At 33.1% G+C, this 24,304-nt stretch overlaps 1 protein-coding gene and 1 long non-coding RNA gene across 2 annotated transcripts; one reads left to right on the top strand and one right to left on the bottom strand.

The window, feature by feature from the left end:
• The first annotated feature begins 1,997 nt into the window (after positions 1–1,997).
• Positions 1,998–13,890, top strand: LOC120091363 (L-arabinokinase-like). The gene is made up of 27 exons (XM_039049361.1): positions 1,998–2,337; positions 2,689–2,796; positions 3,017–3,085; positions 3,290–3,373; positions 3,600–3,676; positions 3,841–3,907; positions 4,491–4,548; positions 4,674–4,741; positions 4,813–4,875; positions 5,172–5,225; positions 5,325–5,427; positions 5,515–5,624; positions 5,713–5,832; positions 5,994–6,050; positions 6,195–6,367; positions 6,469–6,634; positions 6,736–6,819; positions 7,408–7,533; positions 7,623–7,835; positions 8,060–8,147; positions 8,230–8,273; positions 8,364–8,459; positions 8,921–8,997; positions 12,354–12,720; positions 12,806–12,877; positions 12,974–13,177; positions 13,492–13,890. The coding sequence occupies exons 1-27, from the start codon at positions 2,230–2,232 to the stop codon at positions 13,621–13,623; spliced, it is 2,988 nt and encodes a 995-aa protein (XP_038905289.1). The 5' UTR covers positions 1,998–2,229; the 3' UTR covers positions 13,624–13,890.
• A 1,906-nt stretch (positions 13,891–15,796) lies between these two features.
• LOC120091107 lies at positions 15,797–22,319 on the bottom strand. Its single transcript, XR_005485659.1, has 2 exons — positions 16,213–22,319; positions 15,797–16,118 (listed from the first exon to the last, which is right to left on the bottom strand). It is a non-coding gene; the product is annotated as an uncharacterized LOC120091107 (long non-coding RNA).
• Between the last annotated feature and the right edge of the window lie 1,985 nt (positions 22,320–24,304).

Consider the following 24,304-nt stretch of genomic DNA (forward strand, 5'->3'; position numbering starts at 1 on the left):
ACGGCCAACTCCGGCAGCCACCTCTAGCGAAACGCTGCTAGCCAACTTTGGCACACCTCCGGCGACCGCCAGTGGCCAACTCCGGCCGACACCTCCGACGATCGCCACCGGCCAACTCCAGTCACCACCTTCTGCAACCGTCATTGACCAACTCCAGCCGCCACCTCGACGACCATCACCAGCCAACTCTGTCCGCCACCTTGGTGACTGTCGTCAGCCAATTTCCAGTCGCCACTGTCCAACTTCGACTACCACCAACCAACCTTTGGCAACCCCCTTTCCCCCACACTAACAAATTCTCTCCACCCTCCAACTGCCACAACCGGCGACCACCACCAACCAATCTTGAAAAATATTAATAAAAATACTCTTAGTATATAATAAGCTAGACAAATTTGTATATAAAGACACTTTTAAGAAAAATTGCAATGCATGTATTATTTTTTATTTTAATGAGTTTTTATCAAAAATGTTTAATTAAAAATGAATTTTTGAAAGATTAGTTATATTTATTTAGGTTATATGTGTATAACTTATATATGTTTGAAAGCTTGAATTTAATTTAATAATATTTTAATTTTTTTGTTGGTCAATTTAACTAGCTCGAAAACTTAGAATCATTTTCTAAAGATTTAAAATGTTTAAAACAACTTAGCAACCAAATAAAAACTAAAACTCAGAATTTATGATTTTTTATTCCTCAAATGTAATTTGATAAGAAAAAAAAGTATAGTTTTTCAATCATTGAATTTAATATTAAAATACTAGTTTATTTCAATTTTATGTCAACATATTATGATAAAAAAAAAAGATCATTTTCAAATCAGTTAAAGTGACAAAAATCTATGAAATTTTATTTCAAAATATAGTAAGATTAAAATATTAAATTATTAAAATAATAGATTAAATAAAATTATAATTTTAGTCAAAATCTCTATTTCAAAATTTTTTTAAAAATATTCTTCTAAATTTTTTTAGTTTATTTTAAACTTAACTATATTAAAACAATTAATATGACAAATTTTAACTAATATAAAATCTAATTGGTGATTAAATACAAGAAAATATTTCACAAACTAAATATTTATAAATCTGTCATTCATTTCCAGGCTACTTTAAGCATGGACTCCAAACACATACATTTTAAACCCAGACTTCCAAAAACTGTATTCCAAACATACTTAAACCTCTGAGCCTAGGCTTAACTTTCACAGGTTTAAAATTCCAAACATGCGCCAAACGCCACCTACAAGTATATAGAGCTTGAGAGAAAATGAGAGGAATATTACTCACATCAATTGAAGTTTGAGGTGAAATGATGTGAAAGTTCAATGGAAAAGATGAATGAAGTTAAAAATAAATATATGTTATTTTCCTCCAATTTGATTTCTTGAAAATGAAATCATGGGATGATAAAAGGAAAAAACTTTGTTAATTCAATTTTGAGGTGAAATGACATAAAAATTCAATGAAAAAAGTTTAAATGGAGTTAAAAAATAAATATGTGGTTTCTGAAAATGATGTAACATAGCTAATTACTTAAAAAAAAATCTGAAAATTACTAGAAATTGGAATAAAATTGAAATTCCCTCCTAAAATTGAATCTGAAAACCGACATTTTCCTAACTCGTATGAAAAAAAAAAAAAAAAAAAAGTAATTACAGTTTACCTCTTTTTTGTCTTTTTGATTAAAAAAAAAAAAGCTGACTCTTTTATTTTTAAGGGAAAAAAAGAAAAGAAAAAGAAAGTTGAAGGATTTATTTTGTAATTAATAATCCCCCATTTTTAGGAATCCGGCCGAGGACAAGAAATCAGGTGAATTATTGGTTGTGAGTCTTGTGACGTGAAGCTTACGCAATTAAAAGATAAAATCTAAACAAAAACAAACTGATATATATATTTTTCTCTCTTATCCAAACAGTATTTATTATTTAATTTTGATTCAAAAAGAAAAAAAAAAAAAGCCAATTAATTTTGAATTAAATGTCTCAAAACAGAGTCCAAAGGCAGAATCAAATATGAAAAAACGGTCTCAGCAGAAGAAGAGGAAAACAAACTCACAGTCATACGGTTTCTTCTTCACCTAAAATCCTCCATTTTTATCGATAACCAAAAATCCTCCATTCATATCAACACAATTCCTCTGCTCCTCTTCTTCCTCTTCTTCCTTCCTCCCTCCCTCACTTTTCTCATTCATCCCTTTCTTATTGTTCCACTGACTACATCAAAATGAGGATTGAGATGGAGGCCGAGGCTGTTTCAGCGTCTCGAAATCATTTGGTTTTCGCTTACTATGTCACTGGTCATGGCTTCGGCCACGCTACTCGTGTTATTGAGGTCACTTTTCTTCATCCAATTCCATTGATTACGTTTTTAATCAACTCTTTTCTTTTCTTTTCTTGTTGAATTCTGATTTAATCAACGCTTTTTTTTTACATTGAAGTGTTTTAGAGGGGGAGTTTTCAATTTAAGCTGAATTAATGATCAATTTTTTAGTTTATTTTTCATGTTTCTGTTGAATTTCGATTTTGGGGTTTTGGTTTATGGGTTTTACTTGTTTGAGGGAATGATGATATGGGACTTTCGAATTTCCCCATTTTTGTTTTAGTTGAATTGGTTTGTTGACATTTTTCTGCGGCGATCATATCCTGATTATCGAAAATTTTGATGTAATGCTTATATGAAAAGGTTGTTCGGCATCTTATACTTGCTGGGCACGATGTTCATGTGGTTAGCGGTGCTCCTGAGTTCGTTTTTACTTCTGCAATTCACTCTCCTCGGTTATTCATACGAAAGGTAGTCCGATGTCCAATTCAGTTTTATTCTTCCCCTTGATGTTTGATTAATTTCTTGTGTTTTACGTTTGCGATTGTAAATTACTTTTCATTAGATGATTTATACCAATTGCAAGTTCATGCAATTTTGAATGAATGCCCATGCAATTGCATATGTAAACCATATCAATCCTACGCGAAAATGATTTTGTAGTGGTTATAAAAGTCTCATTACTTGTCAGGTATTGTTGGATTGCGGAGCTGTTCAAGCAGATGCTCTGACAGTGGATCGCCTGGCATCACTGGAGAGGGTGATTGGAGAAATTTTCGTTTCTCTTTTCTTGTTTTCTTCTCCCCAGTTGCTTGTTGATTGTTTCCATCATTTCCCCCTGATTCCTTAAGAAAAGAAAATACATTGGAGCTACTTCACTAACTTTTGATTCCTTTCTACTGGATCCTTTTATTTTTTCTTCTAACTTTGTTGATGATTTTTTCTTTGTTTTTTGATATATTAGTATCATGAGACAGCTGTGGTGCCACGTGCTTCTATTTTGGCAACTGAAGTAGAGTGGCTCAACTCGATCAAAGCTGACTTAGTGGTAAATGCTTCTCGTAATATGTATACTAAATAGTGCAATGCAAACTGCGTAGTATGATTATCATGATACATCGTAACATCTATCTAGTATCAGACATTAAATGACCTTGGCGAAATATTCTTTTGCTTTAAACCACACATTTAATATACAAAAGGTTTGTGTCAAATTTAATTAATTAATATAAAAAAGGTTTGATGGATTTACTTTTGTTGCCATGATTAAGCAGGTTTCAGATGTTGTACCAGTTGCTTGTCGTGCTGCTGCTGATGCTGGAATTCGCTCTGTTTGTGTCACAAACTTCAGGTAACTTTATTGTTTGTCTATTTCTTATTAGTCGGAACTTCAAGCATCTCTTAAATTTTAATGCTCTTTTTGCTTGGTACTAAGAGTTTAAAGGTTCGGCCAGATCTTGCATTGGTTCAAAACTTTATTATTTAGCTAATGATTGTATTAGTTGATACTTGCAGTTGGGATTTCATCTATGCGGAGTATGTGATGGCTGCAGGGCATCATCACCGTTCTATAGTCTGGCAGGTGAATCGTTCTCTTTCTGCATTGATATGTTGTAATATTGCCAACGAGAGAAAAAAAAGAAAGAAAGCTTATCCAATGAAGTCTTGATGATGATTTAGAGTCACGTTAAAAGAGTATGGCCTTGTTTTAACATTACCTTGTTAATTTCTTAGCGTCTAAATCACTCATTGAATGAACTTATGCTGATCTTACAAAGTGAATTGATAACATTTATCGTAGACTGTTATCATTTTTTTTCTGGATGTGATGTATTTTTCTCAGTAGGAATTCCATGGGGACCATATCTTCACAAAGTGAGTTTAAGTCAAGATATGGTTTTCCAGCCAACTTCTTGACCAGATGTAATTTCCATAATTGCAGACCACTCCGATGGTGGCTGTATTTTCAGATATATTTTGATGCATGGATCCTAAACTCTAAAAAGTATTTTAAAATAAATTTTCAATGACAATCTTCTTTCATCCTCAGTCTGTGTGGTAGGATAACTGAGATAATAATGTTTATAATTTAACATTCTGTAATCTTCTTATAGTAGCCCTTGATTGGTCATTTCTTTGTATTAACTCATTATATCTCTTTCCAGATTGCTGAGGATTATTCACATTGCGAGTTCCTCATCCGCCTCCCAGGATATTGTCCAAGTACTAATGTCCTACCAATTTGTCTCATTTTTTTAACTGTATCACAACCACCCGAATCACAAATTCTAGTTCTGGGAGCTGGCTTATTTAAATTTTATATTTATACAATGAACCCCTGTTTTCAGTGCCTGCTTTTCGTGACGTTGTTGATGTACCTCTAGTTGTTAGAAGGCTTCATAAACAGCGCAAGGAGGTACTGTCTTGTGAAGTTTTGTTAAATCTCTCGATCATTTTAAGTCATTAATGGTTAATTCACCATTCTAGGTCAGGAAGGAGCTTGGGATTGGAGAAGATACAAAGTTAGTTATCCTCAATTTCGGTGGGCAGGTCTGTCAAATTTATTTATTTTCCACCTTTTATTATGATCAGTTCTGGTATATTGTTCGTTAACTTCTAAATAATCCACAACTTTACTTATTGAAGTAACTCTATTAATTCTTTCATTGCGTTCTTTTCTGAAATTTGGATGCCTGTAAAGACAGTGTACATAACTTACTCTGTTGACCTAGATAAAATTTCAAATGTAGCCATATAATTTTTACAAATTATTTCAGGATTTCTTATATGATTGTCATTGCTTAGTCTTATTAACTTTTCCCTTATTTTTTCTCTCCCACTGGCAGCCTGCGGGTTGGAAGTTGAAAGAGGAATACTTACCCCCCGGCTGGCTGTGTCTGGTATCTTTTGGACATCTTATTTATATCATTTTTATTAGATAATTAGGTGATTCTATGATCACAAACACTTATATTGTGGCATCTTGACTATTGGTTCAGGTTTGTGGTGCTTCTGAAACAGACGAGCTTCCACCAAATTTCATCAAGCTTGCAAAAGATGCATATACACCTGATCTAATAGCTGCTTCCGATTGCATGCTTGGTGAGTTATAAATAATATTGTCAGTCGTTGGTCCCTGAGCTGAATCGGATTAATAAGGGTAGATTAATAATCTTCCTGTTCTTTCAGGCAAAATTGGATATGGAACTGTCAGTGAAGCATTGGCATTCAAGTTACCTTTTGTCTTTGTCCGCCGTGATTATTTTAACGAAGAACCATTCCTGAGGAATATGCTTGAGGTGAAATTGAATTGTTGTCTAACTAATCTGTCCTCCCTGTAACCTTGTTATTGATAATCTAATTATGTTGTCATCTCATGAACAACAGTATTATCAAAGTGGAGTAGAGATGATAAGAAGGGACCTACTCACAGGTCATTGGAAACCATATCTCGAACGTGCAATTAGTTTGAAACCTTGCTATGAGGGTGGCACAAATGGTGGTGAGGTATAGTCTTCTACACATTGTATCACCATTTTGTAGCAGTTCTTTAGGATTATATTTGGTTTGTTTACTTTCTTTTTCCATAGATAAAGATGATGTGCTTCTACTTCTACATCCATGTGGTTTGATTGTTCTATTTTCTAATTCTCTCTTTAAAAGTTTAGGTTGCAGCTCATATCTTGCAGGAGACAGCCAGTGGAAAAAACTATGCATCAGATAAGGTTAAAATCAACTTTTAAAGTACTCATTTCTGATTTCTCATAATGATGATTCTTTCCACAGCGTAGTGAAATTTGTTGTTTGTATATGGTTAGTGAATGAGACATCCTGTGTTCTTATTCTCATTTTTCACTGTCAAACTATAGTTTAGTGGAGCCAGAAGATTGAGGGATGCTATAGTTCTTGGCTATCAACTCCAAAGGGCCCCAGGACGAGATCTATGTATTCCAGATTGGTTTGCCAATGCTGAAAGTGAACTTGGTCTTGCAAACAAATCACCAACCTTACCTGTAGAAGGGAGAGTCGCTCATATGGAATCGTGAGAACTTTCTGTGCTTGAAATGTAGTTTATCTTGAAAACAGGTAGCTTCTTGTTCTTGAATCTAATTTCTGTTGCTGTGTGTTTATGACTTGTAACAGATATATGGAAGACTTTGATGTGCTTCATGGCGACGTTCAAGGTCTTTCTGATACAATGAGTTTCTTAAAGAGCCTGGCTGAATTGAACTCAGTATATGATTCTGGAAAGACTGAGAAACGCCAAATGCGGGAGCGGAAGGCTGCTGCTGGGCTTTTTAATTGGGAGGTTGCAATTTTGTAGTTGTATTTATTGTTATTGTTATTGCTATTATTATTATTTTGGTATGGATAAAATGGAAATTCTTGTATGTATATTTGCAACTACAGGAAGACATTTTTGTGACAAGAGCTCCAGGGAGATTGGATGTCATGGGAGGCATTGCTGACTACTCAGGAAGTCTTGTTCTTCAGGTAAAGTTACGCTTTTAAAACTCCTATTATATATTTCGAACGATGCCTTTCAGAAAACAGAAAATGCAATATTCATTTTTGTATTGTTTTTTCTTAAATTTAACCGTCCAAAAAACACAAGTGATTTTTACAGTAGTTTCAAATATTCTAAATAGATTAGTTCATAATTTGCTTAACCTAAATTTGACATTTTTTTGCAATGAAAGGAAAAAAAATTGGATAGATTCTGAGCTGCATCCATCTTTGCAGTTCACCCAGCTGTACAACTACAGTTTGTCACATAATAAACTCTTATTTATTCCTTATATAAATATCCTCTAGTTTTTTCTGTTGTATGGTTGGAGTGGGCCCCAAAAAAATAGGTGCAGCTTAAGATGCTCAAGTATTCCTGTTTTCTAATTTAATAAATTATTTTACATTATTATAATGTCTTTTATTTTGACTAATTCTTGGAAACTAAAATCTAATTAAAATGGAAAATTATAAGCATTTAAAAATCTTTTTCTTCCACCAGAACATGTGAAATTCATGTTGTGAATTTCAATCTCCATGATTCTAAAATGTTCTTTCCGCCATCTACTGTTGTAGATGCCTATAAGAGAAGCATGCCATGTAGCTGTGCAAAGAAACCATCCTACTAAACACCGCCTCTGGAAACATGCTCAGGCTCGCCAGAATGCCAAAGGAGAAGGATCCAAACCTGTTCTTCAAATTGTAAGCTGCAACCGTAATTTCCATGGACTTGTATTAGCATTAAATCTTTCTTTCTTTTTCTCACCAATCATTATTTTCTACTTGATTAGGTGTCGTATGGGTCGGAGTTGAGTAACCGTGCCCCGACGTTCGACATGGACTTGTCAGACTTCATGGATGGGGAGAGGCCTATGTCGTATGAGAAGGCAAGGAAATATTTTGCTCAAGATCCTGCGCAGAAGTGGGCAGCATACATTGCAGGCACCATATTGGTTTTAATGAAGGAGTTGGGTGTTCGTTTTGAAGATAGCATCAGCTTGTTGGTATGCAAAACATACCGTGTTTAAACTTTTCACATAAAGTATTTTCTAAGAGAAAATATAAAATGTGGAATAATAATATGGTAGTTTCTTATGTAAATAGCCTCTTTATTTTGCTCAATAATAATGGTTTTAGATAAATCTTCTTTCAACTTTGGAGATTCCTCCACCATTCAGGATGGAATTCCGATTGTCCTTAGTCATTGATGCTATTTAACGTGGGACAGGTTTCTTCCACAGTCCCAGAAGGGAAGGGTGTATCGTCATCAGCCTCGGTGGAGGTAGCTTCAATGTCTGCCATAGCTGCTGCTCATGGTAATATTTCTAAAACTATTCCTTTTTATGGAATAATCATTTGAAAATGAACAAAATAAATTGAAATGGAAAAATATTACAGGATTAAGTATCAGTCCAAGAGATCTGGCGCTGCTTTGTCAAAAGGTATGAACTTTAACTGAGGTGGTGATATTCAACTATATTGGCTATTTATGACTCTTTATTATCTTCATAATTAATATGCTAACTAATTAGGTGGAGAATCACATAGTCGGAGCACCGTGTGGAGTGATGGACCAGATGACATCGGCGTGTGGGGAAGCTGATAAATTGCTAGCAATGGTGTGCCAGGTATGATATAATGATATCCAATCCAATCGCTGCCAATTAAAGCTAAACCAGAAGAAGCATCATGTTCTTCAAAAGAAAAAAGATACCTCGCGAATGATCAACTTTTCTTATTCAATTTGGGATCTTTTTTATGCCAAGTGCACTACTCTTGGGGCAGGTCAGGTCACAATGACCCCCTTTTTGAGGACGAACCCCTTATCATAAAAAAGAGTCTTCTTGAACAGATAGGTTTTGCTCCTGTGAAGGAGGAAAGAGGTGTGGGGATAACCTCGAGTCCTGAAGGCCCTTTTTCATATATTTCATCATTAACAACCCCCTCTTTATCGTACATGAGTGTACATACACACGGAAAGCCTTTTTAAACAGTTCTTCACTAATACAAGTCAATAACTCTCACCAACTATCAATAGTTTTACAGAGTAATGATGTGCATTGGAATTTGATAATGTTTTGTTTTGCAGCCGGCAGAGGTGATTGGGCTAGTTGATATACCTGGTCACATTCGATTTTGGGGAATTGATTCAGGAATTCGACACAGGTAATTTTTTCTTCTTGTTATCGATTTTTGTTTTCCCTTTTTTTGCCTACCATTTTGCTTTTTCTCCTTTTAAAAAGTTCTATAAATAGGTTTATGTCTTTCAAAGTTTTATCTTTTCCATCTTTTCATCAGCATACAATTCGAATTGATGATTTAGCAAAACTAAATAAATATTATAAAATAATTATCTTTAAATTAAATCCTTTAATATCATAAAACAAAACTAGAAAATTCTCATAAAAAGGTTTAAAAGCACAAATACCAAAACAAAATGTTGAAACATCAAGACTTTAACTTTTAATACATAAAATCTTGAAAACATGAGCGGAAGCATAGGGGACTGGTTCCAGTAGCTCGATCACAGATTTCACTATACCTTTTTCTGAAAAAGAAACATGAGAAAAGATAGAATATAAAATACTCAGTAAGTAAACCCACTATTGGGGTCAGGCTAAACATTTATGTCCAATAAATACAACATGAAATGAAACACTATACTAGTGGGACTTGAAGATTTCTCTTATTTGAACCCTCTGGGAATGCATCACTTTCATACACCCCAGGTCTTCTCTACGAATGTAGGGATGTGCACCCCTTTCGTACACATGGTTATGTATACACCTCTTTCGTACACACATAGCCCACCGAGCGTACACCTCTTTCGTACACCCCAGTCCCCTCTAGGTATGTATCACTTTCATACATACTAACCCTAGTACATCTTTTTCATGCACTAGCGCCCTTGGACATGTACCACTTTTATGCAATCAAAGGGTGTGGAAAGGAAAAGAGATCACATCTAAATTCATACTATATAACATTCACATATTCATGAGTCTCATAAAATCTCGTAATCGATGTCATGTTGTCTCAACATACATGTTTAATGTAGTGTTCATAAATCATCCTTAGTACATCACTTTCATATACTAGATCACATAATAATTTGCATGGTATACATTTATACTCACATAATAAGTCACATGAAGTTATGCTCATCAACATATATCTTATTTTTGCCTAGCGCTAAGACGTTCTAGTAGTATTATCACTTATCGTAGAATTTAGGCCCGTACTCAATCGTCCTTTTAATATATCTCATAAAATCCTAGATCATGCTCATACATATAACATGTTTCAAACATATTTCATGCTTATTTAAGTCTCAGAATCAACAAAATTATCCTTAATTTTATCGCTAGGCACGAAGGTGGTTCCTTACTTATCTCAAATTGTAAGTCCAAATATTACTCTCCAAGCAACAATCGATAATTGAAACTCAAATTAAAACCAAAGTATAGCTTGCTTCCAAAATCGTTTCCAATCTCCCAAACAAATGGCCCAATCAAATGGGTCAAAACCGTTTTGATATTGTTGAACGACGACTCTAAATCTCCTTGAAATCTCAAATTAATCCTCCACAATCAAGATTCAATCAATAATTAGGCCAACTATCCATTTGATTGATTAAAATCTTTGAAGGATAAGAACCAAGACCCGCCAAAATTTGGCAATCCGGTCCTTCTAACATCCGAAACTCTGTTCCAATACACACACATATATATAAATATACATATACACACACACACACACATATATATATATATATATATATTTTCCTCATCCAATTTTTTTTTCTTCTCTTTTTAACGGGGACTTAACTTGACGCACGCGTGAAGAAAAAAAGAAATTTCCTTTTCTTTTTCCTTATCTTTTTTAACTTTTAGCTCAAACTTCTATATATATATATATAGAAACTCCTTTCCTAACCTCATCCAATTCTAAATTCCCAATTCCTTATGGGAAAATTACTTTAAATCAATTATTCTAATATAATTTATTTAAATGAATTATCTTTTCGAAAAATCTAAATCTCTCAATTTTCCAAATTAAATTAAAATTGAAGTCAATCCCAAATTCTCCTTAATTTAAAACTTAAATTTCAAAATCCCTTCCCCAAAAAAAAAAATTAAATTATCTTTTTACAATAATTCAATTTAACCTAAAAAAATTCAAAATAATTCTCAAATCATTTAAGATAATTAAATTAAAAATTACACAAAATTTGGGTTGTTACACTCTCTAGCATTCCTCTTTGGCCTTTTCCAACTTACCTTTATTTCTTTAAATCTGTCTCTCTCATCTTTTCTCTCTAACTTTTTCCCTCTATATTTGATTTCTTTCTAAAGTTTTGCTGGACCTCTCTTAGTCTCTTCCATATCTTCCTCTTTATCAACTTTTTTTCTACGAGTTTTCTTTCTCTATTACACATCTTTCCAACTTTTTAACCTCTCTTTCTTACCAACTTTTTCACATCAAAGTCGTTCTCCTTATTTTTTTTTTCTCCATGACCTTTCTTTCCCCCTCTAAGCTTTGTCTTTCTAAATTTTATCTCTACCTCTGTTGCATATATCTCTCTCCAACCTGTTTGAATATATATTTTTTTTTTGTTCTCTAAAACATCTCTATAACCTTTCTATTATCCTAATAAGAAAATATTGGAGGACGCCACCATCGTGCGGCGGGTAGATGTACTACATAAGTGGATGTATGAGAGAGAAACAATAAATGTATTTCAAACAATTTGACTTTGGTTAAATGTTCAATGCTAGAACAATTAAATAGGTTTTTAAACTTTACAAAGTTTCTAACATATCCTAAACTTTCAATTTTTAGATCTCTAAATTTTAGAAATGTCTAATCAATCTTTGCCTTTAAAAATGTCAAATAGATTCCTAAATTTTCAATTATGTATCTAATAGATATTTGATATATTCAACATTTTTTTATAATTGACGACGAATCTATTAGACATAAAAAAAAAAAAATGTGTTTATTTTCAAATTTAATTCTAATAATTTTGTTAAATTTAAAAAATGTTTATCCAATCAAAGATTTATTAGATACAAAGTTGAAAGTTAAAAGACTTATTCGACACTTTTTAAATCAAGGAACTTATGGAACACAAGTTTGAAAGATCAGGAACCCTAATTGAGATCTCCAATTTTCTATCAATACCTCATCCTCTTCGATTTCTGGCCCCATATTCTGGTTGTTACAAACTTGATAGTCCGAGAATGAGGTTGTAATATAACATTTTTTCCCCCAACTATTCTCTACCTCCCCCAAATCTCTATTTAAAAATTGTCTTCTGTTTTCTCCTTTCTCTACCTTACTTTTCTCTTGAACTCATAGTTCTCTTAATCCCCTCCCCCGATATTTCATAAATTGAAAATGGTAATAACAAAACCAAATTAAAAAAAGAGAAAACAAAAAAAGAAGAAAAAGAGAGTTGTATTTTCAAAATACAGAAAACCTCATCAAACAGTAAGTAATCTCCATTGTTGGTGATGCAGCGTTGGTGGAGCAGACTATGGCTCAGTTAGAATTGGGGCATTCATGGGGCGGAGAATGATAAAGTCAAGAGCATCAGAGTTGTTATCAAACTCCTCATCACTGGCCAATGGCATAAGCCACGACGACTTGGAAGACGATGGCATTGAGTTACTGGAATCCGAATCCTCCTTAGATTATCTATGCAATCTCCCACCTCACCGCTACGAAGCCATGTACGCCAAGCAGCTGCCGGAGACAATAAAAGGGGAGGCTTTTATGGAGAAATATTCAGATCACAACGATGCCGTAACGGTGATCGATCCAAAGAGGGTCTATGGAGTCAGGGCCCCTGCTCGTCATCCTATCTATGAGAACTTCCGTGTGAAGGTTTGCATTTGCATTGGCTTTACATTTGCAAGGCTATACATATATTTAGTTTGATTGATTGGTTGTTGAACATTTGGGTTTAAAGGCCTTCAAAGCGCTGCTCACTTCTGCAACTTCGGACGACCAACTGACATCTCTTGGAGAATTGTTGTATCAGGTAGGTACCATTTGGTTTTGTTTCGTTTGCACTTCGTTTTGTTATTTAGATAATAATAATAAAAATGGTGAATTATTTGTTCCATGTGGAGCGCAGTGCCATTATAGTTACAGTGCATGTGGACTGGGGTCGGATGGGACGGACAGGCTAGTTCAGTTGGTTCAAGATATGCAGCACTCCAAGTTATCCAAATCCGAAGACGGAACTTTGTATGGAGCAAAGATTACGGGTGGGGGCTCCGGTGGAACCGTCTGTGTTATGGGTCGAAACTCCTTAGGCAGCAGCCACCAAATCATTGAGGTCTCTAATTTCTTCCTTTTCTTTCACATCCCTCTTTCTCTTTAAAATTACTACACTTTGATTTTAACTAACCTTAAGTTAATGGTTAATAATATTGATTTGGAATAGGTGGTTTGTTTTATTTGCAAAATGCATACTTGAAAATGAGTTTCCAAACTCACATTTTGGGGAATAAGAAGCCCAACCTTTGGTTGGCATCTATTTGAAGGACTAAATCCACCCTCTCTTCCCCATTTACCAACAATACTAATCTCAATTAATGTGTATATTGAAATAGATATGATTATATAATTATTGAAGTTTCAATGATCCAGATTCAGCAAAGATACAAAGGAGCAACAGGGTTCTTGCCATATGTTTTTGATGGTTCTTCCCCTGGTGCTGGTAGATTTGGATACCTCAAAATTCGCAGACGCTTATTGTCCCTCAAATCTAAAGGGCAATAGGAAGATCATGCACTTGCGAACCCCAACATCGGGTACAATTATTAGATGTACAAAGCCTCTTAGGATATACATTTTTTGTTTTTGTTAATAAACTATACTGCGTCACAAATATGAGGATCAAGGTAGAGATGTCTTATCCACCTTGCGATATTGACTAACTTGCCTTCATCGCTATTTATCTGCGGAATAATTAATAATGTCTCTTTAAGGTTTCCATGAACTCCTTTGTTATGTTTTTATGATACATTAATTGGCTCTCTCAATTAATTTCCTTTTTGCATCCTTTATTCGTTTTCTTACAAAATGGAAACAAAAATCTGTTGAACTGAGACATGGTAGAGAGATTAAGATGGGTCCAAAAGAGAATGAAAGGTTATTATTATTGTTTTTTTAGTTCTAACGATATATAGGTGGAGAGTTTGAACCTCTAACCACTTAGTCGATAGTATATACTTTACGTTAGTTAAACTGTGTATGTTGATACACAGTTGAAAAGTTGGAGAAATTTTAGAAAGAGAAGATGTTATATGAAAATAGAAACGATTGAGATTTGTAGAGAACAAAAGAAATTAGAGGATTGTTAAGAGTGTAAATTTAGCTAAAGAGGAAAAAGTTATATACATAAATAAATTAAGTAGAATGGTAAGGTAAGCTTATTGTGTCAAATAAGCTTACTTTCTCAATTGTTGTATTAAAAAAGTCTCCATTCCTTTCATGTGAATTCTTATAAACAAATTTCATCAAAAGAAAATTAACAATGAAAGTAGTAATTTATGTATTTTATGATGAGTGGAGGTCTCTTAATTTTTTCAATAGGAGAGATATTTGTGCAAAATAAGTGAGATGGAGTAAAGAAAAAAAAAAGAAAGTTAACAAAAGAAAATTCTTAGAGTGAAAAATATAAGTTAGGTTAAATGTATGATATAATGAAACTGAGAATTGCTCGTAAAAAAAATTATATACAAAGGGCCAGAAAATTTTAGATAACAGTTGGAGAGTAAAAGGTATGCCGAGAGAAGGAAAAATATCTTTTTTTAAAAAAAATATCAAATTACAATTTTTTTTTGTTGAAAATTTTACTATATTTTGTAAATATTTTAATTTATTTTTCTATATTTGAAACCAACCTATTGTTTGTTAAAACTATCTTAAGTTGTCCTTATGATAAGGATTTTTCTGATGATTAAAATCATAAGGACTATTTATAAGATTTATCAAACTTTGAGAACTAAACTCCAATTTGTTCCATACCATAAAGGCAAATTTGTAATTTTAATGATTTTATCAAATCATAAGGACTATTATTTATAAGATTTATCAAACTTTGAGAACTAAACTCCAATTTGTTCCATACCATAAAGGCAAATTTGTAATTTAACTTATGAGAAAAATATTGGTCTCTTAGTTTTTGGTTAGTTTCAGTTTAATTCTTAAGTTTCAAAATGTTATATTTTTAACCCTAAGTATTGTTTGAATTTTCATTTAGACCCTTGGTTTCAAAGGATTATTTTTTTACTCTTGAGTTTTGAGTTTTGTTTACATTTAGTTCCTAAGTTTCACATTTCATCCTTAGTATTAATGTTTATAATTTAATTTAAAAGAATTAAAAAAAAAACGAAATCAAATAGTTTTCACCCATCCCATCATTATTAAAATTAATTTTAAAAGTTTACTTTATAATTGTTTTAAATTAATTATTAAAATTAATTTTAAAAGTTTACTTTATAATTGTTTTAAATTAATTAACCGAAAGTTTAACATCAAAGACTAAAGTGTTCAAATGCTTGAGGACCAAATGAAAACTATAGACTAAATAGAGAAAAGAAAAAACTAAGCTCAAAATTCAAGGGAAAACATTTTAAATTAACAAACTAAATAGAAATTAACCTCAAAATTTTAGGAATAAAATGTAATATTTTGAAACTTAGGCAGCAAATGAAAACTAGACTAAAAACTTAAAAACCAAAATGGTATTTTTAAAAAAAATAAAAACATGTTTTTCTTTTCTTCTTTATTTATAAAACTTATTTACCATATACAAAATGTCAAGAAAGATTGTCAAATGTAGAATGTCTTGCAATAAATAAATAAATAATTGATGTCAAGTCTAGTACTTGTCAAAGCTAGCGATTTCAATAATAAAATCGAGGGGGTGATGGAAAAACAAAAGGCCTACTGTAAAGCAGAAATTACTTTAATGAAATCAAACATTTATCTTACAAATACACCCAAAACTAAACTTGTAAAACTCTATATAAAGGGGAACTAAGTCAGAAACCAAGGTAGAATGTTCTTATCTATTTCGTTAAGCTTTTGAAAATCCTTCAAGAATCTGAAAATAAAGCTCCTCTCGTGAATGTAGGTCTCGTTGTTGAACCACGTAAAATCTCGTGTTCCTCTTCTTTTTTCCATCTTTGCATGCTTTGTTTACATCTGCAAATCATCTTCTTCTTCTTGACCGTTTCATCTGATTCTTCTCTTCTTTTCTTTCACGACTGCAAAAATAGAGAGAAAACTCGAGTGAGTTCCTTTTCTCCTTTTTGTTGTTGAAATAAGGTCTGCAAACGATGAATAATTATGATTAGAAACCTTCAACGTGTGGAAGGATCATCAGCAACGTGACCATTTCTCCAGCCATTTGTTCCATCACAGACCACCAGTTTTGAGTCTTTCTTTCAGCTTGGGCCTCGGTAGATTGTGAAAAAAAAATTTAAAAAAAAATCCCAGAAAGTGGTATCATACATGCAAGAACAAAGAAATGTTTTCAAAAACTTTAAAGAAAGATAATCTTTGAGTTTTTTGAAGCAAGAAAGAAGACAAGAAATGGCAATTGCAAGGTATGACATAGAAAAAATTGATGGAAATAGAGATTTCAACCTTTGGAAGGCCAAGATTAGAGTTGTATTGGGGCAACAGAAAGCTCATAAGACCGATCTCTTTAAAATTCCTACTATTGTGATAGAAGATGACATAAAAAATATGGAGTTGATCGCACATAGAACACTTGTTTTGAATCTCTCAGAGAGTGTACTTTGACAAGTGATTGCTCTTAAGATGTGGATAAAGTTAAAGATCTCCCTAATAAATTGTTGTTGAGGGAGAGATTCTTTACATTCAAGATGAATTCATCCAAGACTTTGACCGATAACCTTGATGAGTTTAAGAAGATTACAGCAGAATTTAAATGTAACATCCCAAATTTTTCAAGTAATTTTCATTAAATTATCTTGAAATATTTGGACGTTATTTTGATAAATTGGGACTAAGAGTTTAATTTGGGAGACAAGATAATTAATTTAAAAGATATTTGTAAAGAATTAGAATTTTAATTCAATTCAAGGAAAAATTGAATTAATTTACTTGGAGAAAAGTGTGTTTTAAATTCATTAAATATTTGGAAGGATGTATCAACTATTGGATTGTATATTCCCTTTAATTTCTGTTTGGAGCCAAAATTAAGTTAATTAGGAAAGTTAATTGGTTTAAGATTAATTTGAGAAGAGATTTGAAATTTTTCGATTATTTTGGATAAAAATTTGAAAATTAAAAAAAAAAGTTTGGAAAAGATTTGATAAGAGAATTGGAATTTTTGGATTATTTTGGATTTAATTTAAATTAATTGCATTATGGAATTTTCAATTTAGTTAAATTGTGAAATTTCTAATTTAATTAGAATCTGGGTTCCCAAATTAATTAGATTATGAATTTTCTAATTAATTAAAATATGGATTTATTAATTAGAGAAAATGTCTCATTTAAAAACGAAATCTAATCTATCTCAAGTTATGGAATCCCAAATAATATAGGATTAGGATTATTTTTCCTCTATAAATACAATCATCCACTACATTCTAAAGAAAGGTCAATTAGAGAGAAAAATCGCTGTTACTTTCATATTTTTTTAGCCATTCACCATTGTGCGTCCGTCGGTCATCGCCGCTCGTTGGATTTTTATTTGGTGAATATTAAGACGTGGAACTTTTTGGATTAGTTATAAATGTTGGGAATTGGATTTGAAATCCTAAATTATGATTTATGCGTAGATTTGAATCTTTGAGTGAAGTTTGAAATAAATTTGGAGCAAACAAAGTGTTTGGAACGTTAATTCAAGTTTTAGTTGGAGATTGATTTCTTGGATTAATTTTGGAATTTCAATATGAGGTAAGTGACTTTCTATTGATTTGCCTTCGAACCAGTCCTCCCTATTACTTGGATTGCTTATTTAAGATTACTTGGACTGTTTACTTAAGAATACATGGACTAATTACTTAAGATTATATGGACTGTTTCTTGAGACTGTTAAGACAGATTTGACTGATTATTCTAGACTATTGGGACTAATAATTTATGACTGATTCAACTAAATGACTTAATGACATTGACTGGCTGGATTAGGCTGTTTTGTCTATGATGATTTTACCATTATTGAGGATATATATGAAAATTTAGCCCTAAGTTAAACGACTGTAATATATAACACAGAGTTGTATGAAAATTGATGCATGCTAAGTTATAGAGTTCCTATTAGTTTTTCTTATTTGGGCAGGTGTATATATATGACTATATATATGCACATTATGACTGATTCATGTCAGTTCTTTCGGGTTCATGTCTATGACTGATTTGTGGACCTACAGGTTACACACTATGACTGATTCATGTTCATTCATGTTCATGTCTATGATTGATTTGTGGACCTTCGGGTTACACACTATGACTGATTCATGTTCCTTCGGGTTCATGTCTATGACTGATTTGTGGACCTTTGGGTTACACACTGTCCTTTCGGGTTCATGTCTATGATTGATTGGTGGGCCTTCGGGTTACACACTATTGAATGATCCGTGCTCCTTTAGGATCATGTTTATAACTGATATGTGACCATTCGGGATCACCACAACTGATATGATGAGTGTACATCGATGCCTAGATAAACTAGTTAACATGTAACCTAGAGGGTCCAGTAGCAGGTCACTTATCGAGTATTGTTATACTCATCCTTCCTTCCTTTATGTTTTTCGGGGAATGATAGGAGCAGGTTGACGAGTGATAGACGGGACCCGTGGCAGAGTCATATGGGGACAAGAGAAATTGCTTTCGCTCAGTCTACGTTTTTGTCATTTAAATATTTTGAAACTAGAATTTAATGTGAGATAGTAAATTTTAATGTTTTGAATATGAATATTATTTTTAGGGGATCCGAATAAAAGTTTTGTTTATTTATTATTTATTTTTTTCTAGTTTATTTTGGAAAAACTATCCTTATTGTTTTGAATTTTTATGGTAAAAAATATCTAGATTTTAAATGTGTATTTAGTTCAAAGTACTCGAAAGGTCAGGTCATTACATTAAAATTCAAGATGACACTATTGAGGCAGATAATAGAGCCTTTATGCTACTTAATTCACTTCCTGAGACATATAAAGATGTGAAGGCAACCTCAAAGTATGGTAGAGATTTAGTCACCACAAATAGCATCATTTTAGCACTTAAAATCAAAGAAATGAAGATGATGTCTAACAAGGAGGAAAAACCTAGTGCCGAGGGATTATTTTTGAAAAGCAAGAACAAATATCACAACAAAGTGAAGGGAAAACAAGTTTCCACAGATGAAAACAAGGAGAAGTCTAAAATTAGATGCAAATATTGCAAGAAGATTGAACATCTAATCAAGGACTGCAGAACTTTGAAGTGAAACAATGAGCAGAAGAACAAAAATCAAAATCAAAAGGTTCAATCAACATAGTTAGGAGAAGCCTCAGTAGGGGAAGATTCATTCTTCTACTCAAATGCCTTAGCCATCTCTAATTAAAGGGCAGAATTTGAAAATCCAGCAAAGAGCATTGATTGGATTCTTGACTTAGGGTGTTCTTTTCATATAACACCCAACAAGGTCTGGTTCAATACCTACAAGGACATGGATAGAGGAAGTCTACTTGGGTAACAATCATTCTGTTCTATGGTTGGCATTGGCTAAATTCTCCTAAAACTAGAAGATGGGTCAGTGAAGCTACTCAGAAATGTTAGGCATATACCCAAATTAAAGAGGAATTTGATTTCATTAGGCATGCTTGACTCAATAGGCTGTGAATACAGAAGGAAACGAGGCTACTGGGAAGTTCAGATAAATGGTTTGTATGTGGTCCAAGGAGTTCAAAAGAGGCAATTAGCTTTAGTTGTAACTCTTAAAAAGCCTACTGATGGAGACCTTTGGCACAAAACACTTGCCTATATTAGTGCAAAAGACCTTCAAATGCATGTTTGTGGGGTTCACTAAAGGAGTAAAAGGTTTCGGACTTTGACATCCTATTGAAAGAAAGTGTGTGACCAACAGAGATGTTATTTTCAGGGAAACTGAAATTTTTATGCAGAAAATAAATACCCCTGAATAAACACCTCAAGAGTTGACTGATAAAATTAAGGTGGAGCACTCTCTCTTGCCTACATCAGCTTCCTCAAGTTTAAATCCTAAAGATACTAGTGATATGATGCCTCAACATGAAAAAGAAGAAGAAGAAGAAGAGGCAGCCACTGAAGTTGAGCAAGAGGGTACAAACTTAAGAAACTACTCCTTAGCTAGAGATAGGCAAAGGAGAATTACAATACACCTACAAGGTATGAAGCTGATTATGTAAACCTAGCATTGATTGCATAAGAAGAAATGAGTGACTTAGAATCATCCACATTTGAAGAAGCAGTGAGTTGTGCTAATGCAAAGAGATAGATAGAAGCTATGAATGATGAAATTGAGTCCCTAATGAAGAATGAGACTTGGTACTTAGTTCCTCTTCCTAAAGGGTGTAAACCTATTGCATCTAAATGGGTGTACAAGTTCAAGGAAGACATTTCTAAGGTTTAAGAACCTAGATTCAAAGTAGGCTGGTTGCTAAGGGATGCAATCAGAGATGGGGATTAGACTACAATGAGACATTCTCACTAATTGTGAAACAAACCTCTATCAAATTGTTTCTATCCATAGTAGCACAACAAAACCTATAACTAGACCAGCTTGATGTCAAAACAGCATTCCTTCATGGCTACTTAGAAGAAACCATATATATGAGTCAACCTAAAGGTTATCAAATCAAGGAGAAAGAAGAATACTACTACCTACTTAGAAAGTCTATTTATGGACTAAAACAATCACCTGGGTGCTGGAATAGAAGGTTTGATGAGTTTATGCAGAATAGTGGTTTTTTAAAAAGCCCCTATGATAGCGGTGTTTACATCAATGCTGGCTAATCCAGTCTATTGACTTCTATATGTGGATGATATGCTACTATCAAGTAGTTCTAAGGAGAAGTTGAAACAAATTAATACCTCCTAAAATCGGAGTGTGAAATGAAAGATATGGGCAGTGCAAAAAGGATACTTGGCATTGATATCGAAAAAAATAGAACATAACGCAAATTACACATCAGTTTAGCTAAGTACTGTGAGAAATTAATTCAAAAGTTCCATATGAAAGAAGAAAAGTCAGTTTCTACACCCGTTGCATAACATTTCAAATTATCAGCACAAAGTTCACCAAAAGATACAAAGATTAAGCATAAAAAATTAATGTTGACAGTGCCTTACTCCCAAGCAGTGGGAAGTCTCATGTATTTAATGATATCTACCAGACCAGACATAGCTTATGCAACTGGTTTGGTCAGTAGGTACATGGCCAACCATGGCAAGAGACATTGAGAGACCACAAAATGGATTTTGAGATACCTAAAGGGTATTAAAGAAGCTAGATTCTTATATCAAGAGAGCAATGATTCAGAACTTGAACTATTTGGCTTTGCTGACTCAGATTATGCAAGAGATCTCTATAAAAGAAGGTCACTGTCAGGATATATTTTTCTTTTTGAAAGTTGTGTACTTAGTTGGAAAGCTTCCTTGCAATTAATTGTAACTCTTTCTACCACTGAAGTAGAGTTTATTGTTCTATCTGAGGCTGTAAAAGAAGGCCTATGGCTAAGAGGTTTATTTCAAGACTTCAAAATTACTCAGATAAAAGTAAAAATTTATTGGGATAATCAGTGTACTATACATCTATCTAACATCCTCAGTATCATAATCACACTAAACATATAGTTATGAAGTACCACTTCATCAGAGAACAGATAGAAGAAGGGAAAATCGAAGTTCTTAAAGTCCATACATCAAATAATGCCTCAGACATGCTGACGAAAGCAATCACTTAGCTCAAACTCTAGAAATGCCTCGACATCATCGGATTTGAGCTACTTGAAAAAGGATAGTTGAAGAGTGATCAATGAAGAGGAGCTAAATATTAATCAACTAAATGTTTATTTCAAGGTGGAGAATTGTAAAGCAGAAATTACTTTAGTGAAATCAAGCATTTATCTTACAAATACACCCATAATTAAACTTGTAAAATCGTAGATAAAGGGGATCTAAGGTAGAATGTTCTTATCTGTTTCTATAAGCCCTTGAAAATCCTCCAAGAATCTTAAAATAAAGCTCCTCTCGTGGATGTAGGCCTCGTTGCTGAACCACGTAAAATCTCTTGTGTTCCTCTTCTTTTTTCCATCTATGCATGCTCGGCTTACATTTGCAAATCTTCTTCTTATCAACCATTTCATCTGTTCATCTCTTCTTTTCTTTCACGGCTGCAAAACAAAGAGAAAACTCGAGTGAGTTCCTTTTTTCCTTTTTGTTGTTGAAATGAGGTCTGCGAACGATGAATAATTGTGATTAGTTTAGACCTTCGACATGTGTGGAAGGATCATCAGCAACGTGGCCATTTCTTTAGCCATTTGTTCCATCATAGACCTTCAGTTTTGGGTCTTTCTTTTAGCTTGGGCTCAGTGCATTGTTAAAAAAATAAATAAATAAATAAAATAATCCCTACCTATTAGGTTTTAGCAAAAATATTGGAAGAATGGTTGTTCACATCAGAAATGTGAAGTGATGGGTTTTGATCACTAGAAAAATGAGCATATGCCTTTGGTTTTGAATTAAAACACTTTAAGTTAGGTGTACTAACTCTAGTTAAATTCCCTTTTGTAATCACTTGTTCAAAGTAGGAGAAAATGGTGTGAGTGATAGAAGAGCTTTTAGAGTATTTCTTGTAATTATGATTGGAGAGAGAATTATGTGTTAATGTAATAGTTTTTTCATAGTGGGTTTTCCCTAGTGGGTCGTAGTTTTTTTTTTTTTATTATTGGTGTTTTCACATAAATTCTTGTGTTTCTTAATTTTATTATTTTTCTTTTAATTCTCCATTTTTTTTTCTTATTTCTGTAGTAATAATGAGATTTTTTTCTCAACAAATAGTATTAGAGTTTTAATTTCGTAGTTTCTTGAATTACTTAGTATGTTTTGTTGTTGAAACATTGTCTGACCTACCACATCAAAAAAGAGATCAAGTTTGATGTGGTTCCAATGGAGATTCTAAGAAGTAGATGATAGACTATTAAAAATGGTGACAGATTGGATACATGAAAAAGGATCGTCCTAACGGGAGCATGCTTGTTAAATGGTTCTGGGTCAGATGCTAATTCATCTTCATTATCTCGGAAGATGACAGTTTATTCTTGTGAAGAAACTCAAGATTCATCCTCGTAATGTGTTCACTTTTTCCATTATAGAGGATTGTTGTTAGCAGTTCAAAGAGTTTCTACACAGCCATTGGGTTTAGCAGTTATGCAAGGTGTATGGTGGAAGTTATGTCAATGGCTGAAGAAGTTTCGGATGAGCTAAGTGGGTGGAAGTTGCATCATAAATTTCAGTAAAGTATATTGACATGCATGTGAAGAAAAAGAAAAAAAAAAAAAAAAAAACTAAGAAGGTGGCATTCAAACTGGTCTACTTTTATGGTGGGGAGAAGGTTATAGTTCTTTGAGTTGAGAATTATGATTGTTCGTGAAGGCAATGAATGTAGCAGGAATTTTGAATTCTTCAAATATCTTGCTAAGTAGATTTTGTTAGGTTTTGACAAAATATTAGAAAAGTGGTTGTCCCATATCAAAAGGTTAAAGGAAATGATGAGCTCCAAATACAACAGAGAAAGTCTATACATTTGGTTCCATATCGTCTCAGATAGAAATACTTTAAGCTTAAGCATGCTAACTCTAATTAAATTCCCTTTTGTATTCTTTTATTGATAGAATGGAAAAAATGGTGTGAGTGGAACAAAAGTTTTGAGCGAGTGCTTGTAATTGGGAACGGGGAGAAAATTATGTGTAATTGTAACAATTTTCACACAGTAAATTTCAATATGGTGGGTCATGCAGTTTTTTTTCCAATTTTAGAGTTTTCCGTAAATGGTTGTGTTTCCTATTTTTATTGTTTTTCTTTTAATTTCTCGATTAATTTATACTTAATCTTATCATATGGTAGTGAGAGGTTTTTTCCAACAATATTCTTCGGGTAGAAATGTTCCAAATAAACCCATAAATATGCTTTTCAATTGCAAGTAAATTTGGATCAATGTTGGTGGAAGAAATTGTGAATTGTTACACTTCTCATCCAACTGTCTTTACCTAACATGGAATTTTGAGGAAACCTTGTAGAGTTGTTTTCTTGTTGAGAGAAATATCATAAAAGCGTTGTTTGAGTGACAGTACAAGACATAGTTGGATTGACAAGTTAAGTAGACCCTACTTGGTTGGACAATTAAAAGGCTTAGCTAGTGTCTTATATGTTTGTCAAAATAATTTGAAAGATG

The sequence above is a fragment of the Benincasa hispida genome, chromosome 11 (genome assembly GCF_009727055.1).
Source record: "Benincasa hispida cultivar B227 chromosome 11, ASM972705v1, whole genome shotgun sequence".
In the NCBI taxonomy this organism is placed as follows: domain Eukaryota; kingdom Viridiplantae; phylum Streptophyta; class Magnoliopsida; order Cucurbitales; family Cucurbitaceae; genus Benincasa; species Benincasa hispida.